The sequence below is a fragment of the Dermacentor andersoni genome, chromosome 1 (assembly GCF_023375885.2).
Source record: "Dermacentor andersoni chromosome 1, qqDerAnde1_hic_scaffold, whole genome shotgun sequence".
Classification (NCBI taxonomy): domain Eukaryota; kingdom Metazoa; phylum Arthropoda; class Arachnida; order Ixodida; family Ixodidae; genus Dermacentor; species Dermacentor andersoni.
This window is the reverse complement of record NC_092814.1, coordinates 375,349,622-375,370,472: the sequence shown is the minus strand read 5'-3', so window position 1 is coordinate 375,370,472 and position 20,851 is coordinate 375,349,622. Positions and strand designations below refer to the sequence as shown.

Below are 20,851 nucleotides of genomic sequence, written 5' to 3'. Positions count from 1 at the left end.
GTGTGGGATCCAATCGTTTGCTACGAATAATATGTGCAAATATCGGCATTTATGTTTTATATCCTTGGTAGTTGTGGTCGTTGAGTGGGCTAGGCGGAAGGACAAGGAACAGAGTGTTCACCATTCATCCTCCTTTCTCGTTGCAGATTGTGCTATCTTTTGGAGCACAGGCGTCACGAGTAGCGCAGCATCGCACTTATCAGACTGCGAATTCTTTTATAAATCTTCCATAAACGTTTGTCTTACTGATAAGATTGCCGAGCACAAAGGGTTGTTTCTGAATGTTTCCTGTGCGACTTTTTTTATTTGGTGTGTGCTGTTTGTTTATCGAGCGCCCGATTCTAACGGGTTCTTTCTTCATGACTTGTATGGCCAAGTACACATCCACCGTACTAGAAATATTATTGTTTCGTGATGTTAATCAAGCATTCATATACTTGACTCAAATAGTGTCGGGTTGTTGTACTTCTGCTGATGCCATTTATGTGACGTTTTAGCCTTGTACCTCAAACAAATAGTGACTACACATGTGGAAAAGCTGTTTTGGATTCTTTTTTGCAAAAGAAGTCTTTTCTAGAGGTGGTGATGAGCATTGAACAACGCATCTCTGAGCATTCCTCGTTAATTATTTATGACCAACTAGCTAGTATAAACGTGAACCTTCGAGGTTCCCCACACAAGACTGTTAAAAATTTTTATTGCAGTATTGATACAAAAACAGGGACAACGGACTTAATTGAGCGCAAAAGAACATTGGTAGCAAAGGCTGAATAAGCGAAATTTCATTATTTTAATTACTTTAATACACTACCCGATTTCATTAAAACAATTATTGGAAAATATTCGAAATTTTTCTGCGGTTGTGGAAGGCGTCACAACAAAAATTAAGTTTGTAGGCATTCGTGGAACGGACAGCAGAAGCATTGCGGCGGCCTTCAGTCAGTACTTTCTGTTAGTATTCACTCTAGAAAATAGCTACGTGCTGCGGTATTCGGTTAATGACAATAGATATGTTCCAGTCATATCTGCTGAGGGCGTGTTACTTCTGTTAGAAAAATTAAAGTAGAATGGAGTTACGGTTCATACAATATTCCGAATGCATTCATAAAAACAATACATTACAGTTATCGACATTCTTGGCGCGCACATTTGAAATCTCTTTACGTACTAGTGAGCTACCCGCTCCTTGATAAGAAGCACGTGCGGTGCCAGTCCGCAAAAAGGGCGATGAATTACTCGTTTGCGATTACAGACCCGTGTCAGTTACATCTACAAGTTGTAAATTATTAGAAGATATAGCACCAGTTGACATGAGGTATTTGTTGAGATGTAAAAGTATTATATTCCTCATACAAAACGGTTTCTTGAAACAATGTCTAGTTCTACTGAACTAGTTTGAAAATTTCATGACTTTCTAGCTGGGCATGAGTATTCTGGACAACTTGATGTGATTTCTTTTCATTTCACCAAAGCTTTTCAGAATGTGCCGCATGGTAAGCTCATTTACGAGATTGAATGTATTGACTGCCCGATGACATACTACATGGGCAACACCTTACTTAGACGGCATAATACAACGTGTGCAGGTGAACGACGCACCATCCGAGTCCCTGTCTGTTGCCTCTGGCGTACAACAAAGCTGCATGTCGGATCTGCTGCTTGTCTTGGTACATAGAAATGATTAAGCGAATGTAATTTCAGGGTCTGTCTCGGTAAATTATTTCCTGATGACTGCATAATCTTAAGGCTATTAATAATAAGGACGGCAATAACAAGCTGCACAGAACAATTTCTGAAATGCAACACTAGTGCAAAGACTGGGATATGACTTTGAACAAGACAAAACTTTACATTTGAGAATTACAAGGAAAACACTCCAAGTGAACTCCAACATAAACTCCAGGCTGCTACTATTAAGGAGGTTTCACATTTTAAATACCTGGGCGTAACGCTGACGAATAACTTAACGTGGTCACCAGATATCTCAAACATTTGGGCTGCCCTATTTGAACAGCTTTGTTGCTTGAGAAGGAGACTCAGTCACGCCCCTTCCAAACTTAAGCTTGTGGCATATCAGACAGTTACCAGGTCAACATTAGAGTACGCTCCGGAAATTAGGGATCCACACAGAAAAAAAGGATATACAACAGCTTAAAATTGTACGAAAAAAGGCGATTCGGTTCATGTTTTGCAAAAATAACAGATTTGACTCCTTCACAGCTTATGACTACCAATAATGTTTCCACTTTAGTATGACGTAGAAAAAATTATGGTTTATCGCTCTTGCATGGGAATCGGAGCAACAGGAAAGTGAAACGCCTCTTGACACAAACTGTTCATTGCACGCGCCGGAACTCCACAGCCACTCGCACACCGTACAAGCGAAGCCGAACGAGTTGTTACTAAATCGATTCCTGAACTCACGGTGCGCTGCAGCGAAAGCCGCACAGTTAGTGGATGAGCGACCGTGTCACAGGTTTTCTTCGTGCGCGGCGTCCTGTTGTTGAGCGGCACCCTCCGGCCTAATCGCTTCGGAGAAGGTACGAACATTTTGGTTCGGCTCCATAGTGTCTTCGGCACCCGGTTGGGTTTCCACGCGTTCAGCTTCAGGAATTTGAGTGGCAGAGTTCAGAGCGTGCACCACGAATGCGCGAAGTCGTTCTTCACGCTGGCGTGTCTCTCGCGGGACCAAAGGGAAATTCGCCAGTCAACGTGGTTGCCTTTCTGCGCCGCTGAGTGCAGCAGTTTTCTTAGTTGGTGCAATGCAAGCAGTAGGCGACGTGTAAGCACTGCTGATGCATGTTGACGCTGCACTAGTTAAGAGACGAGGCGTCATAGGCTACTAGGAGGCGAAAGACAAACCATGTCTGGCAACTGCGTCGTCCCCTCAGCGGAAGGCTAACTCCGCCTACACCAGACTACATCGCGTTGGTGCCTCCGCTGCGCTGATACCACCGAAGCGCTCACTGACGGCGCTCGTTAGTGTCATTATCCTCCCAGGTGGCGGCGCCATCCCTATCACGATATAGCATATCTTAAGCCTTCACGCCTACGTCACATCCGTTACAGGAAGCTGATGGTGGACCCCGGTATAAAACAATTTCGTGTTAAAAAAGCTTGTCTTTCTTCTGTGCATGAAATACAAAATTTCCCATTAAAAATATAAACTTGATGTTATGCTGCTGCATTATCCGCACGAGGAACTAGACACACAAAGGAGCATGCACTAAAGCCTATTTTTGTCAGGACTAAATTATTTAAAGCATGTTTTTTCGAAGAACCATTTCTGATTGCAATCTACTTCCAAGTCCAGTTTTTGAAACGCAAAATATCACTGCGGTTCTCGAAGGTCATTTCATGTGTTAGGTGGTCGTTTTGTAACTAGGCCTTGAATTTTATGGCACTTGCTGTAAAAATGTATTATAAAGGTTATATGTATTCGTTAGCATTGCAGCGGCTTTTATGAGTGCCAATATTTGCTTTAAGATTCTGGTTGGGTATTTTGACTAATTAGAATCTCGCTTTCTTCTTCTGATTGTATGAATTTAATATATCGTGATCATATATATTGCTATTTTGTAGATGCATTGTGTTTAGAAGGCATTGTGTAGAGACATTGTGTTTAAAAGACGATACGGATAAAAAAAATATTGCTGGGGCGCCAAAAAAAGAAACATTGCTTAGATTCTACTGCATAACGAACTAGATGAGCTGCGTGCAAGAGGGATAACATGTTTCGCGTAATTAGATGGATAGAATTTTTCGTGTATGTGTTGGGAGCTATGGTAAAGCAGAAAAAGTGCTTTGTGTGGTGAAATAAATCAAATTAAAATCTATTACTACGGGCCTCCTCTTATCGTATGGGGTCAGTTTGCTTAAACGCGGAAGTAGTATATAGAGAAGCACAGCGAGGAGGCGTTTGATTGTAGGTACGAAGGCGAATCAGAAAGTCAATGCCCCTATTTCTTTAGCCAAATTAAGGCTGTAAATGCGAAGTTAACACATCCATTCCCAGCAATGGATGTTTCTTGGACCGGCCGGGCCTTATCTGCCGGCAGCTTCGCGGCACTGCGCGGCTGTCAGCTGTTGAAGATGGTGGTTGTGCTTCACACGTCGGCGGCCTAAGAGCAACGAAGTGTGATTCGTTTTTTGTGGAGCAAGGGACAAACGCCCATGGAAATTCACAGGGCAATGCAGCCCCCGTACGGGGGCAGGTGTCTCGCTTTGAGAAGTGTGAGGTGGTCGTGTTGGGATTTCGTAAAAGGCCGCGAAGACTTGCATGACATTCAGCGTTCTAGGAGGCCACGTGTGTCGCTGGCTGACCACTGGGGCGTTTCAGATTTAGTGCTGCGATGAGGCAAATGTATGAATCCGTGGGCGCTATAACGTCAGACTATTCCAAAATTTTCTATTCCAATTCTGCAGTCAGCCCTCCGCGATTGGTGAAAAGCTTTTTTGGACTACCCCCATTTCACCTGCCTGTCACGTGACGTCACGAAAACCGCGATAGCTCCCCATCCGATATGACGTGTACACATGATTATGCATGATTTGACCGAAATAAGGAAACATAGTTACTTCTGATTCAACGGCTTTTCGCCATTAGCCCTCAGCTATTGATCAAAAGTTTTCGGGCTGCAACCATTTCACCTGCCTGTCACGCGACGTCACAAAACCACAAACACTCACCACGTCAAAGTGACGTGTACGCGTTGAAGATGCATTAATCTGCTGAACAAAACTGAATTTTCTTCTGAATAGCAACAGGCTGTCCCATTCAAAATTGAATGAAATGGCGGGCGCCGATCATTCAGGCACAGGCTACTGGCAGCTGCCGGAGAGCATGGATTTATTTACGTATAATAAATGTTTCTGTGTAGACGTGTAACGTTTTTGAGCACTTTCGGCAGGTTTACACGCTCTGCCAACTCTTCTCTGCTGAGGATCCGTTTTGACGGCATTCTTAACGTTCCGTTGCATGCCGCCGTGATTTTCGACCAGCCACCGCAAGCCAAGTAAGTGAAAGCAGACTAATCGCCGACGCTGGCACCACAATCCTCCTCCTGTTATCGAATTTGAGTGCAGTGGCTCGGCCACATCGAATCCCTCTCCACTTGAGCGTGCTCCTCCCTCTTGTCAGCCAATTACATAAGACAAGCCACTCAGTGTAGGCAATGTTATTCGTTTTTCCAGCAAACAAAAGTGACCTCCTATGAACGTGGGAAGCATTTGATTGGTCTTTTGCGACAACCCTGCGGGTGACAACTCGATGCTTGCGTCAGTGGCTACGCAAATTTGACCTCAGGAGCTTGAAATAAAAACATATAGGAATAATTCTACGCTATAGGGCCCCGTGTGGGGATTACGTGAAAAAATAGTGTAGGGTACTCAGAATAGTACTTACATGTGTACTTACTTGCATGTACCTTATTTTGTCTAATAAATATATGCGCAAAAACTTTTGGATACGCTCTCGTATTTTTTTTTCGGGTCTAATCAAGCAGGTACGCCGCGTGCTTTTGATGGTAGTTCGAAGGCAATGGCGACGATCCGTGCTGTGATAGCGAGAATGCTCGTGCTGTTCGCTGCTGCTAGGTTGCTGCTAGACTGATTATCACATTTGCAATAATACGAAATGTCTCACAACTTCAAGTTTCCCAGAGAACTGGAAGAATGCCAACATTACACTAATCCACAAAAATGAAGACGTTAAAGAACTGAAAAATATTTAGCCCATTAGCTTACTTCCAGTACTGTAGAAAATGCATTGTAGAAAAACGCCTCTCTCTGCGGGCAACTTTAAACCGACTGGACTCGAAACCGTTCTCCAAGTAAATATGCTCGGACCACGGCCACACCCGTCACTGGCATGAAAAGCGATTCGTGCACTAGTACAATAATTGAAGTGCACCAGCTTAAGAGACCGTTCATTGTGCCCCTGTGCATCATCCCACGTTCACTCAGTGCTTACTCTATCCCTTTTTTTGCTCTTTCGATTCCCCTTTCTCCCACCGCCAATGTTAGGTAGGCTCCCTTCTTTTCACGTTCTTGCTCTCTTTCTCTCTCTCTTGTAGAAAATATTCACCAAGATAATTTCGAATTCAATAGTGGTAACACTTCAGTCAACCAAGGGAACAGGATGGCTTCAGGAGAAGATACTGTACAATGAATCACATCCATGTAATCAGTCAGGTAATCGAGAAATGTGCAGTGTACAGTCAGTCTCTCTACATGACCTTCATAGATTACGAAAAGGCATTTGATTCAGTAGCGATACCAGCAGTCATAGAGGCTTTACGTAATCAAGGAGTACATGATGGTTACGTAAATACCTTAGAAAATATCTACAAAGATTCTACAGCTACCCTAATTCTGCACAAGAATAGTAGTAAGAAACCTATAAAGAAAGGGGTAAGACAAGGCGACGCAATCTCTCCAATGATATTCACTACATGCTTGGAAGAAGTATTGAAGCAATTAAACTAGGACGGTTTAGGAGTAAGGATCAACGGCGAATATCTCAGCAACCTTCGGTTTGCAAAAATGTTGTCCTGTTCAGCAACACTGGGGACGAGTTAGAACAAATGATTGAAGACCTTAACAGAGAGAGTGAGAGAGTGGGGTTGAAGCTTAATATGCAGAAAACAAAGAAAATGATCCATAACCTTGCAAGAGAACAAGATTTCAGGATCGCCAGTCAGCCTCTAGAGTCGGCGAAGGAATACGTTTAGCTAGGTCAATTACTCACAGGGGACCCTGATCATGAGAAGGAAATTTGCAGAAGAAAAAAAAATTGGGTTGGGGCGCATACGGCCCACATTCTCATATGCTTACTAGAAGCTTACCATTATCACTAAAAGGAAATGTGTACAATCAGTGCGTTCTACCAGTGCGGACATATGGGGCAGGAACTTGGGGCCTGACAAAGAAGCTCGAAAACGAGCTAAGGTCCGCACAAAGAGCGGTGGAGTGAAGAATGATAGGCGGAACTTTAAGAGACAGGAAGAGAGTGGTGTGGATCAGAGGGCAAATGGGCATATCCGATATTCTAATTCACATCAAGAGAAGGAAATTGAGCTGGGCAGGGCATGTAATACGCAGATTAGATACCTGGTGGACCATTAGAGCTACAGACTGGGTGCCAAGAGGAGGGAAACGCAGTCGAAGACGGCAAAGGACTAGGTAGGTGATCCTAACTAGGCGCTAGTTAGGATGGGTTAGCGCAAGACAGGGGTGATTGGAAATCGGAGGGAGAGACCTTCGTCCTGCAGTGGACTTAATGTAGGTTAAAGATGATTATGACATTTTGTGGCGGTTGCTGGAACCCCTGATGTCGCCCTGGAGCTCCGCACTGGTGCGTTCCCCAACAACACTGTGCCGCCAACACTAAGTCTGTACCTCTCTTTATGGCATGGTACTCTGTACTGCTAGCGCGCCGCACATTCATCCTACACCTGTACGCACCGCCCAACATGTTATGTACATCATCGAGTTTTTTGTCTTACCATCCTGTTCTCATGATCTCATCCTAGGGTGAAGGTTGCTGTGACGTGGTACTGCAATCATCAATTATTCTCGCGCGCAAGTAGCCGTTTAGTGTTTATGTGACCCTTCGTCGGTCGGAGCCGGCCTTAATGTGCGCAAAGTCTTCGTTGATGCTGGCATTGATTTGCCTCCGGAGATGTCGGTGTTTGTGACCTCGTGGTGTGGTGTCATACCCGAGTTCACCGGTGTGTTTGAGCCTTTTGAAATGCTTGCTAACTGCAAGGACCTGTTTCTACTGTTCGCAGTCCTCACTGGTAGGTCTGAATTCGTTTAAATACCTATACGTAATCCGTAACGGTACCCAGTGACTTCAGTGTGTGGTACGACCTTAAGATTGTGCAAGCTGTCAGGTGTATTGAAGACCAGGATGGATGGATGTTATGAGCGTCCCCTTTGGAACGGGGCGGTGGGTTGCGCCACCAAGCTCTTGCTACTATGCTGCCTAATATCCTACCTAGGTTAACCAATGAAAAAAGAAAAAAAAAACACTATGAACTACCGCGTCCAAACTTTCTGATCCCCTATTGTGAATTGTGCTTTTGCACGTCTGCGTCTTTTGTCGTTTCCCTACTTTTCTTCCACCAATCCTCCAATCGCCTCTTACTAATGTCTATTGCGGACCTGTTTGCTTTACCACTGCTCCCGCTGAACCCAAGGGCTTCAAGGAGGCCAGTGGCGCCTAAATCGACCACTGGGTAGACGTCTTCACATTCTAATAAAATATGCTCCGTCGTTTCCCTAGCTTTACCGCAGCAAGCACATGCTTCTTCTTCCTTCTTATATCTCGCTTTATAGGTGCGTGTTCTAAGGCATCCCAATCTCGCTTCGAAAAGTAATGAGCTTCCCTTTGAGTTAAACCTTGACGTTTATGATAGCGCCACCCGTTTACATCTTGACGCCTTAACTTCAGTCTCAACACCGCCTTCAGCCATTTTCGACTGCGCCATAGCCAGAGAACTTTCGCCATCTCATCGCACCCAGATGGCCTGTACGAGTTTAACGTACGTTATGCCTTTCGGGCTCTGCAAGGCGTTCGCAACGTTCGAGCGCATGATCGATACCATCTTTTGCGGCCACAAGTGGAAGGCTTGTTTATAGAGAGAGAAGGGAAGAAGGAAAGGCAGGGAGGTTAACCAGACTGAGTCCAGTTTGCTACCCTACACGTGGGGAGGGGAATGGGGAGTGAGAGAGAGAGAGAGAGGGGGGGCTTGTTTATGTCACCTGGACAGCATAGGGGTTTTCACAAAGGATTTTCTGCCTCATCTAGTCCGCCTGCATGACCTCCTTTCTTGTCTCACTTGAGCTGGCCTGCGGCTAAACATTAACAAGTGCCGTTTCGCTGCACGGAAATTACCTATCTATGGTCCCGTTCTCTCGAAAGACGGCATCCTTCCCGATACGACAAGCTTCGCGTAGTCGGTCGGCGAGGTTCCAAAGCCCACAACTCTCAAGGCCCTGCGAAGCTTCATAGGCATGTGTCCTTATTTGCGTCGCTTCGTCCGGAACTTGGTCTTTGTCATCGCACCCTTGATGAATCTGCTTACTGCAAGCAAGGGCATTTGCGAGGGGTCATCAGCATGCGATAAAGCCATTGAAAATTTACGCGGGTTGTTGACATCACTGCAGATTTTCGCCATTACGACCCAAATGCGCCGACTGAGGTTCACGCCGACGCCAGTGGTGTCGGCTTTGGTGCGGTCTTGGCCCAACGCAAAGTCACGAATGAAGAATATGTCATGGGTATGCGAGCCGTACGATTATGAAAGCTGAGTTGAATTACTCTATTGCAAAAAAGGAATACTTAGCCATCATTTGGGTATTGGGCAAGCTTCGGCCTTACATCTACGGTCGTCCTTTCAGTTATGGTACTGACCCTCACGCCCTTTTTTGGCTCTCCTCCTTCAAAGACGAGTCGGGCGACCTCAGCCATTAGGCGCTTCGCCTGCAGGAATATGACATTCGTGTCGCACACCGCTCCCATCAAAAGCATTCCGACGCTGACGCACTCTTCCGGTCACCGATGATACCCTGATGTGGCTTCTGTCTCCATTCCTTCTACTACCTCCGACCCGTCACTACTGACTGCCATTGATATGCTCTCTGAGCAACGCAATGACCCAGCGCTTGCCCTGCTGCTAGACTACCTTGTTGATCCATCGGTCATTCCTTCAACACAGACGCACCCCACTTTGCCTTGCGAAACGACAGCCTCTACAGCCGCAGCTATATGCCCGCCGGCTGAAATTGGCTTCTGGGTATCCCTCGTAACATGCGCCCCGATGTCTGCGCGTCCTTCCACGCCGACGTTGATAGCGCCCATGCAGGAGTACTAAATAGTTTCACAATGCTGCATCTGTAACGAAGAAGAGTAGCCGCCTGCGCCATAGCACCATCGCCACCGGCATGAGCTCGTGGTTGCTGTCTTTCGCCGAACGCTTGTGACAGCTACCCGTTCGCGCCCATTGCTAATAAATCTCTTAGCAAGTGGTGGACGTGCTGGGTTTCGACCACCCTGGAACTTCGGAGTCGCACTCTACCCCCCATCATGCCCGACGACGCACGCACTCCTCCAGCTCCTCCAACGGCGCCGGCCACCTTGGTTTGTGCCGGTGCCTTGCGTCAGCGAGATCCCCCTATCTTCTCCGGCACAGATGACAAAGACGTTGAAGATTGGATCTCGTCTTATGAGCGAGTGAGTGCCCATAACCAGTGGGACGGCGTTACCAAGTTGAGAAACGTCGCATTTTATCTTACGGACGTTGCGAAACTATGGTTTCTAAACCATGAAGCCGACCTCACTTCGTGGTTGGTCTTCAAGACCAACTTTACCCAAGTTTTCGGTCGGCCTGCAGTAAGAAAGCTTCGTGCAGAACAACGTTTGCGCACACGAGCCCAAGAGGCCGGAGAAAACTTCAGAAGCTACATTGAGGACATTGTCGACCTTTGCAAACGGGTGAATGCGTCGATGTCAGAGGAGAAGATAAAACATTTAATGAAGGGTATTCAGGACGACGCATTTCAAATGTTATTATCGAAGAGTCCTCACACTGTCGCTGAAGTGATAGAATTGTGCCAGAGTTACGACGAGTTGCGCAGGCAACGGCTTCACACCCGACGTCCCACCCCACCCGCCGACTCTCTATCAAGCCTTGGAGTCGACGACAACCATGCTGCTCTCTTCGTAAAAATCCAGGAATTCGTTCGCGCAGAGGTCGCCCGCCAGCTATCTTTGATATCTTCTGTCCAGGAACCACCCCCTGCTTTGCATCCTACGATCCGCGACTTCATTCAAGAACAAGTCTCTCAAGCCGTTCCTCCAGCCGTTGAGCAGACACCAGTCACGGCTCCTCTCAATTACGCTGAAGCAGTTTCCCGATCTCGTCCACAAACGCCCCTGCCGCCCTCTATGCATCGACCACCGACATTTTTGCCACCATCTATGTCGCTTCACGACCACCGGCATTTTCCTCCTATGCCGCTTCCCGACCGACAGCATTTTCCGAATCCTCAACCGCGACTCGGACCTTACCCCCACCAGTGGCGCACCTTCGATGACCGCCCAATATGTTTTGCTTGCGGTGGTGCTGGTCACGTGGCGCGCCATTGTCGTCGTGGCATACTTCCTCTTCAGAACATCCGACGAGCACCACCTTTCCCCGCTCCGTTTCCCTCTTCGCCTTCCAGCCTTCCTACCTCTTCCTTTTCCCCTGACCGCCCAACCGCCTCTACTCGCCGCTCACCATCTCCCCGTCGTCGCTCGCTTTCTCCGATGCGGCGTCGTCCCGTGTCCACCGAGCAGGAAAACTGATGGCCGCAGTTCCCGAGGCACGAACTGCGTCCACGTCGCAATGCCCAAGTCCTCGTCCCTCTCCAGCCAACGTCATTGAAGTCTCTGTCGAAGGAATCGCCGTCCTGGCACTTGTAGATACAGGAGCCGCCGTATCCGTAATTTCCGCCGAACTCTGCCGCACACTACGAAAGGTCTTGACGCCTCTCTCCGACTTCTCCCTTCGAACCGTGAACGCTCAAAATATAACGCCTCTCGCTGCCTGTACTGCTCGCGTCTTCATTCAAGGTCTACTGTATACCGTCGAATTCGTCGTGCTGCCCACTTGTTCCCATGACATCATATTAGGCTGGGACTTCCTTGCAAATAATAACGCCGTTATTGACTGTTGTCACGCCGAACTCGAACTTTCTGCACTTCCCGACGTCGAGCCTATCGAAAACGACCCTTCCAGTGTTAAACTGTTTGTGTCCGAAGACAATTCCGTCCCTCCACGCTCTTCCCTGCTTGTGCCTGTGTCGTGCACCGCTATTTCTGATGCCACTGTTCTCTTTACGCCCTCTGAGCTGTTCATTCGCCGCCAATGTTCTCCGCTGCCCTTTGCTCTCCTTACTCTTCGCAATGGCGTCACGAAAATGGTCATCGACAATCCCACGGCCTGCCCTTTAGCTTTATCTCATGGTGAATGCCTAGGCCTTGTTCAACCGGTCGACACCTTTTGCATCTTTGACACTCCTGCCGTTTCTACTTCTGTGGGCCTTGGCGCACTTACTTGTGACTCTGCGATTGATCAGTCACTGCTCGACGCTTTCCACTGCTCCATCGACGATGGCACGTCATCTTCAGAACGAAGCCAGCTTATTGCTCTCCTGCAGAGGTTCAGCGCTTCTTTCGACAGCCATGCTTCCGGTTTGGGCCGCACATCGACCGTTTTTCACCAGATAGATACCGGCAGTCATGCACCTTTACGGCAGCGCCCTTACCGAGTTTCCGCCTCTGAGCGCCGTGTCATTGACCACCAGGTTGCTGACATGCTCAAGCGTGGCGTTGTGCAGCCTTCCAACAGTCCCTGGGCATCACCGGTCGTCCTCGTTAAGAAAAAGGATGGCTCTATTCGATTCTGCGTCGACTACCGACGTCTGAACAAGATAACGCGCAAGGACGTTTACCCGTTACCGCGCATCGACGACGCCCTCGACTGTTTGCAGGGAGCTGAGTTCTTTTGTTCGCTGGATTTACGTTCCGGATACTGGCAAGTCCCCTTGGCACCATCTGATCGACCTAAAACAGCATTTGTAACACTTGATGGATTGTACGAATTCATCGTAATGCCTTTCGGCCTGTGCAACGCCCCAGCCACTTTTGAGAGAATGATGGATAATATTTTACGCGGCCTCAAATGGAACACATGTTTATGCTACCTGGATGACGTAGTTGTCTTTTCTGCTGATTTCCGAACCCATCTCAGCCGTCTCGAGCAAGTTCTCAAATGCCTCTCTGACGCGGGACTTCAACTTAACTTAAAAAAATGTCGTTTCGGCGCCCGAAACCTCACTATTCTTGGCCATGTTGTATCACGAGACGGCGTCCTTCCGGATCCAGCCAAGCTCCGCGCTGTCACCGACTTTCCGCAACCAAAGAAGTTAAAGGAGCTTCAAAGTTTCCTTGGTTTATGCTCATACTTCCGACGTTTCATTCGAAATTTCGCTTCCATAAGTGCACCCCTGACAGCCCTTCTAAGTGGCGACAAAGAACTTTCCCCTTGGTCACCCGCCTGTGATGACGCCTTCACGAAATTACGTCACCTGCTAACCTCGCCACCTATCCTCCGCCACTTCGATCCTGCAGCGCCCACAGAGGTCCACACCGATGCCAGCGGCGTCGGACTTGGCGCCGTACTCGCACAACGAAAAGCCGGCTTTGATGAATATGTCGTTGCCTACGCGAGCCGAACTCTGACAAAAGCCGAGGCTAATTACTCTGTTACAGAGAAAGAGTGTTTAGCCATTATTTGGGCCCTTGGAAAATTCCGTCCTTATTTGTATGGCCACGCTTTCGATGTCGTCACTGACCATCACGCCCTTTGTTGGCTGTCTACCCTTAAAGACCCATCTGGCCGACTTGCTCGCTGGGCCCTTAAGCTACAGGAGTACGACATCCGCGTCCTCTACCGTTCCGGCCGCAAACACACGGACGCTGACGCCCTTTCTCGCTCACCGGTCTCCGCTGACTGCGCTTGCCTATCCGCCCTTGAGCCCACAGTTCCATCTCATGCACTGCGCAACATGCCGTCGGAGCAGCGCAAGGATCCCTGGATCAGTGCTCTCATCAGCATCCTTTCTGATCCATCCACCTCTTCACCATCTCGCGCTCTTCGCCGCCAGGCTACCCACTTCTGCATTCGCGACGGCCTTCTTTATCGTCGTAATTACCTCTCTGACGGTCGCAAGTGGCTTCTCGTGATACCCCGCCATCTCCGTGACCTTATCTGCGACGCTTTCCACGCAGACCCTCAGTACGCACATGCCGGCCTCTTCAAGACCTATGCTCGGCTACGCAGCCGATTTTATTGGCGCGGCATGTATAACTACGTCAGAAAGTTCATTCGCTCCTGTGCTCAGTGCCAACGCCGAAAATTACCTCCCGGGCAAGTCTACCCGTCACAACCCCTTCCCTGTCCTCGTCGGCCCTTTGATCGTGTTGGTATAGACATCTACGGACCGCTACCCTCCACTCCAGCAGGCAACCGCTGGATTATTGTTGCAGTGGATCACTTGACCCGCTATGCTGAAACAGCTGCTCTGCCGACTGCCACCGCCCGCGACGTTGCATGGTTTCTGTTACGACATTTCGTTCTTCGCCACGGTGCCCCTCGCGAACTTCTGAGCGATAGAGGCCGCGCCTTTCTTTCCGAGGCTTTGAAGGCACTACTCGACGAATGCCGAATCGTTCACCGCACCAGTACAGCGTCCCATCCGCAAACTAACGGCATGACCGAGCGCTTCAACCGTACTCTTGGCGATATGCTCTGCATGTACGTCGCCTCTGATCATTCAAACTGGGACCAAGTTCTCCCTTTCGTGACGTATGCGTACAATACTGCGACCCAAGCAACTACTGGTTTTTCCCCTTACTTTCTCCTATAAGGACGAGAACCTTCTACTACTCTTGATACCATTCTGTCATATACACCTGACGCCTCCGAAAGTACTCCGCTATCTGAAGCTGCTCGTCCTGCCGAGGAATGCCGCCAGCTTGCCCGCTCTTTTTCCACCGAGGACCAGTGGCAGCAGCAATCCCGTCAACCTGCCGGCCGTTCTGCACCAACTTTTTTGCCTGGCTCTCTCGTATGGCTTCGGGTACCCGCTACTACACCCGGCCTCTCCTCAAAACTTGTCGCAAAGTACCTAGGACCCTACCGCGTTCTCGAGCAAACGTCCTCCGTCAATTACATCGTAGAGCCCCTCACGCCATCAACGGACCTACGCCATCGCGGCCGCGAACTTGTCCACGTCTCTCGCATTAAGCCGTACTACGACCCAATAGTAGTCTCTTCGCCTTAAGCCGCCGGGATGGCGCCTTTTTCTGCGGAGGGCGATTGTAACGAAGAAGAGTAGCCGCCTGCGCCACACCACCATCGCCACCGGCATGAGCTCGTGGTTGCTGTCTTTCGCCGAACGCTTGTGACAGCTACCCGTTCGCGCCCGTTGCTAATAAATCTCTTAGCACATCAAATATATTACTTGCGTGGAATGTACCGGTTTGTGCAGCAGTACGTTCGATCTTGCATCGCCTGTCAACAAAACAAGACCCCTCCACAGCGCCCTCCTGGTGCACTACAGCCGCTACCGTGCCCTCACTGACCATTCGACCGCGTCGACATGGACCTCTATGACCCACTTCTATGCAGCGTCTGTGGAAACCGCTGGATTATTGTTGGTATCGATCACCTAACCCGTTGTGCCGAGCCTTAGCCCTTCCCGCAGCGACCGCGCGCGACGTTGTAATGTTCATTTATCATAACTTTGTCTTTCGCCACGGTGCTCCTCGAGAACTACTCAGCGATAGGGGTCGTGTCCTGTCAGAAGCAATACAATCTCTGCTTCAAAGTACAACACCATTAATCGGAAATCGACCGCATACAACCCGCAAACGAACGGAGCGGTTCAAACGAATAGTCGAGGATATGTTGAGAATGTACGTGTCGGCCGACCACACCAATTGGGACATCGCACTCCCGTTCATTACGTTCGCATATAACACCGCGACGCAGGCGACCCCCGGTTTTTCACCTTTCTTTTTCTCTTGTACGGACGTGAGTGTTCGTGTCCACTGGATACTATCCTGCTCTACGGACCTGACGCCTTTGAGTGCACAACATCATCATCATCATCATCATCATCAGCCTGGTTACGCCCATTGCAGGGCAAAGGCCTCTCCCATACTTCTCCAACTGCCCCGGTCATGTACTAATTGTGGCCATGTTGGCCCTCCAAACTTCCTTATCTCATCTGCCCACCTAACTTTCTGTCGCCTCCTGCTACGCTTCCCTTCCATCGGAATCCAGTCCGTAACCCTTAATGACCATCGGTTATCTTCCCTCCTCATTAGATGTCCTGCCCATGCCCATTTCTTTTTCTTGATTTCAACTAAGATGTCATTAACGCGTGTTTGTTCCCTCACCCAATCTGCTCTTTTCTTATCCCTTAATGTTACACCTATCATTCTTATTTCCATAGCTCGTTGCGTCGTCCTCAATTTAAGTAGAACCCTTTTCGTAAGCCTCCAGGTTTCTGCCCCGTACGTGAGTACAGGTAATACACAGCTGTTATATACTTTTCTCTTGAGGGATAATGGCAACCTGCTGTTCATGATCTCAGAATGCCTGCCAAACGCACCCCAGCCCATTCTTATTCTTCTGATTATTTCACTCTCATGATCCGGATCAGCAGTCACTACCTGTCCTAAGTAGATGTATTCCCTTACCACTTCCAGTGCCTCGCTACCTATCGTAAACTGCTGTTCCCTTCCGAGACTGTTAAACATTACTTTAGTTTTCTGCAGATTAATTTTTAGTCCCACCCTTCTGCTCTGCCTCTCCAGGTCAGTGAGCATGCATTGCAGTTGGTCCCCTGAGTTACTAAGCAAGGCAATATCGTCAGCGAAGCGCAAGTTACTAAGGTATTCTCCATTTACTCTTATCCCCAATTCTTCCCAATCCAGGTCTCTGAATACCTCCTGTAAACATGCTGTGAATAGCATTGGAGAGATCGTATCTCCCTGCCTGACGCCTTTCTTTATAGGGATTTTGTTGCTTTCTTTATGGAGGACTACAGTGGCTGTGGAGCCGCTATAGATATCTTTCAGTATTTTTACGTACGGCTCGTCTACACCCTGATTCCGCAATGCCTCCATGACTGCTGAGGTTTCGACTGAATCAAACGCTTTCTCATAATCAATGAAAGCTATATAGAATGGTTGGTTATATTCCGCACATTTCTCTATCACCTGATTGATAGTGTGAATATGATCTATTGTTGAGTAGCCTTTACGGAATCCTGCCTGGTCCTTTGGTTGACGGAAGTCTAAGGTGTTCCTGATTCTATTCGCAATTACCTTAGTAAATACCTTGTAGGCAACGGACAGTAAGCTGATCGGTCTATAATTTTTCAAGTCTTTGGCGTCCCCTTTCTTATGGATTAGGATTATGTTAGCGTTCTTCCAAGATTCCGGTACGCTCGAGGTCATGAGGCATTGTGTATACAGGGTGGCCAGTTTTTCTAGAACAATCTGCCCACCGTCCTTCAACAAATCTGCTGTTACCTGATCCTCCCCAGCTGCCTTCCCCCTTTGCATAGCTCCCAAGGCTTTCCTTACTTCTTCCGGCGTTACTTGTGGGATTTCGAATTCCTCTAGACTATTCTCTCTTCCATTATCATCGTGGGTTCCACTCGTACTGTATAAATCTCTATAGAACTCCTCAGCCACTTGAACTATCTCATCCATATTAGTAATGATATTGCCGGCTTTGTCTCTTAACGAATACATCTGATTCTTGCCAATTCCTAGTTTCTTCTTCTCTGCTTTTAGGCTTCCTCCGTTCCTGCACAACAACTTCAGAAGTCGCCAGATACGCTGACCAGCGAGGATCAGGGCCCTCAGAAGACACGAATTGACACACATCAGGCCATGTCCACCTTCCTCGATGGTTCCCTTGTTTGGCTTTGGTTACCATCTCAGATCCCGGGATTTCTTCTAAACTATTCGCACGGTGCCACGGTCCGTACCGGATCATCCACGCCATCTAACCTGTGAACTATATCGTTCAGCCCATCACACCATAGCTGGACCTTCATTTTCGGGGTGACGAGACAGTGTATGTTAGCCGCCTAAAGTGTATTATAACCGCCCTCATCTTGTCTACTCCCTCAGTTGCAAGGATGGCCCCATTTGACACCCGGGGCCAATGTACTGAAGCAGACGCGCCTCGTATTTTCGATGGTAGATGGAAGACGACGACGACGGCCTTGGCTGCGACTGGGACAAAGCTCATGCTATTCGCTGCTGCTAGGCTGCTGCTAGACTTATCATCACCGCAACTAAACATCTATACATTGGTAATAAGAGAACATTGGAATGCTGATCCACTATCCGAGCTCATTACCGGTTCATACATGATGTTCACATTAAGAAAGTGCTATTTGAAGATATTGATCAACAAAACTAAGAACTACTTTCGTGCTTTCATTATATGACTGCTTAAAATATAATCACTTTAAGCTATGATCACTCCAAAATATGACAACAATACATCTTACTCGTCGCTCATTGAAGTGTATAATCTTTCATGTCTTCATACCCAAACGCTTCAGCATAAAATTTACTTCGCAGCACATGGCAGAAACATAATGCAACAAACCCCTAAATATCATATTCCTGCATTGTGGTGTGAAAAATAGCTGTCACCAAAATTTCACAAGGAGTGATTGCTAAAGCATTTTATCAAATGCCGACATTTTATTGTCGCACAAAAGACCTGACTATGCATTTTACGATTTGATTGACGTTATGATTTATTTATTCTTGCAATTTTAAAATCACCTAAAAAATCTACACTTCATGTAAGGGCCGCACACGCACGCATTTAGGATTGTCAGGCATTTTTACTAACATAACGTAAAATAGCCAGAATTTTCCCAGTAAATTCTAGAATCTGCCATATTTCCCCTTCTTTTCTCCCACTAATAATATAAATGCTGAGAAAATAAAACGGGGGACTATCAAACGTTGATGTTTCCAAACTTATAGGACATATTTCGTATGATAATGGTCTGAAAAACAATTTTGTTTAGAAACTCTATGCAGCACTTGTCCTCTACCGTTAAAACCTTTGTCTGGGAGCCTCCTTAAAGCGTTGTGTTCACCTGGGAGCTTCTTCAATGTAAGCCACGCATATTTATGGAAAGGGTTGGTGCGTTTGACATTATGTTACATTAAAATAAGGCAGAATGTCGCGGATAATTGAACCACTTGTTCCGGAAAACTACAACCGCTTCGGTGACATACGAGTTTTAAGACGCAATGCCGCCCCCTTTCCATTGTTAAAAAAAACTTATAAACCTGTAAAAAGGCTCCCCTAGAATAAACGGCGATTACATGGTAGAAAATAATACGAACGAATGTTCTATTTATTTACTGCGGTGAGAAGCTCGTGAAATTCGGAATATTTTATTGCTAATAGCTACATGTATTTCCCATTTTGGTTCCACAGCTAAATCGTCATGAAAACGTTTTTATTCATGCGGAAGCTAAGCTTTCCGTAGATGCTCCTTGGTTTGCCGCAAAGGCCACCGTGGCTTGTTAACCTCTGACAACAACAGAAACACTTGCAAGATAGAATTATGTCTTTGCTGCCGTGTGGATGCAAGCGTTGATTTTAGCTCTACGACTGCGGACATCACCTTTTATCACCATCAGCACAGGCGTGCTTCTTAGTTTTTCAAGCCACAAGTTCTCCAAAAAGAATACACGTTAATTGTCTGCAGTTACTGGCTCGCTGCATCCCTTTTGCCACCGCCATGCGATATATTATCACATAAGACAGGTATTTTGTTAAACTTTTTCGGTCTACATTATACTTTATTTCGAAAGTAGACGTCGTTCAATTGCATGCTCATAAATTTTGGTACCTTGGAGTAATTTGTTGATAGCACACATATCATTGGGAAGTGCACACCGACCAGACTTGCATATAGGAAATTATATGTAAATACTTACTTCTAATCTATGACAATTTTGGTATATTTGTAGTATAATGATGAAATGTTTTACTGGGTAACCCTTACTCTAGTGTGCTAGGCCAGCTCATTCTCTTTGGGGTATCAGTCCAATGCTACTAAAAGTTCGGAGGAATATAACGTAGAATCAATCGATTATATTTTAGTAATTTATCAATTACTTTCATAGGACGCTATTTGACAGTGTAATTATATTAAATATTGGAGCCAAGTAACTGTAATTGTAATCGGTTATTTTTTCTGTAACTTGTACAAGTCCGACAATTACTGAGATTACTTATATTCTTTCTTCTGACAATATTAGCTCCCCAATGAATATGCTGTGATAGTTTCAGAAATCGCAGTAAGCGGCAAATAATTACTGAACTATATAACCCAAAGGAACTGAAGGTATGTGCGTAGCATGTCATACCATTGCTCCAGAGGTAGCGCATCAGGTTATTGGCCAAACTCACACCAGCTTCGTACTTTTTATCGCCGTATAGGCCGCTTGTCTTGATGTCGGCATAAAATAGCAGCAACTTGTCAGCATACTTGCCACCTTATGTTTTCAAAAGAAAGATCATCGTTAGAAATTGAGATGTGATGGAAAGGTTTGTATTACACTAAGGTGCTTAACTCAGTGACAGAGTTGAATATTTTATTATATCTAGTGAAGTGTGTCCTCGTCATCATCATCATCAGCCAATTCACGTAATCCGGAGGATAAAGGTCTGCTCGAGCGATATGCCATCCGCGGTCCGCAACTTCATATCTCTACCCAGTGTTTATGGGTAGATAGATCAAACACAAACGTAAAGAAAGGAACCAGAGACTGGCGATTTCCACCATAAGTAAACCAACGCCATGCTTTCTTTGCTTAAACAAAGTTCTTTAAAAGCTAAAAAAATTAAATTATGGGGTTTTACGTGCCAAAACCACTTTCTGATCATTAGGCACGCTGTAGTGGAGGACTCCGGGAATTTGGACCACCTGGGGTTCTTTACCGTGCACCTAAATCTAAGTACACGGGTGTTCTCGCCCCTATTGAAATGTGGCCGCCGTGACCGGGATTCGATCCCGCGTCCTCGTGCTCAGCAGCCCAACACCATAGCCACTGAGCAACTACGGTGGGTTTTAAATGCTAGAAAGGAACAACATAGGGGTGCAAAAAAGGATAAGATGGCACGTGTGAAATAACAGCGGAGACTGTGAAAAAGGGAAACATATTCGCTCAAATGAA

The 20,851-nt window shown here is 47.0% G+C and overlaps 1 protein-coding gene across 1 annotated transcript in view; it reads right to left on the bottom strand.

Moving 5' to 3' along the window:
* LOC126518570 (dermonecrotic toxin StSicTox-betaIC1-like) overlaps positions 1-20,851 on the bottom strand; it is a 66,758-nt gene that overhangs the window by 7,559 nt on the left and 38,348 nt on the right. The window contains exon 3 of the mRNA XM_072289894.1: positions 20,040-20,170. Within this exon, the coding sequence (XP_072145995.1) occupies positions 20,040-20,170 (131 nt within the window). The remainder of the gene's footprint in view (positions 1-20,039; positions 20,171-20,851) is intronic.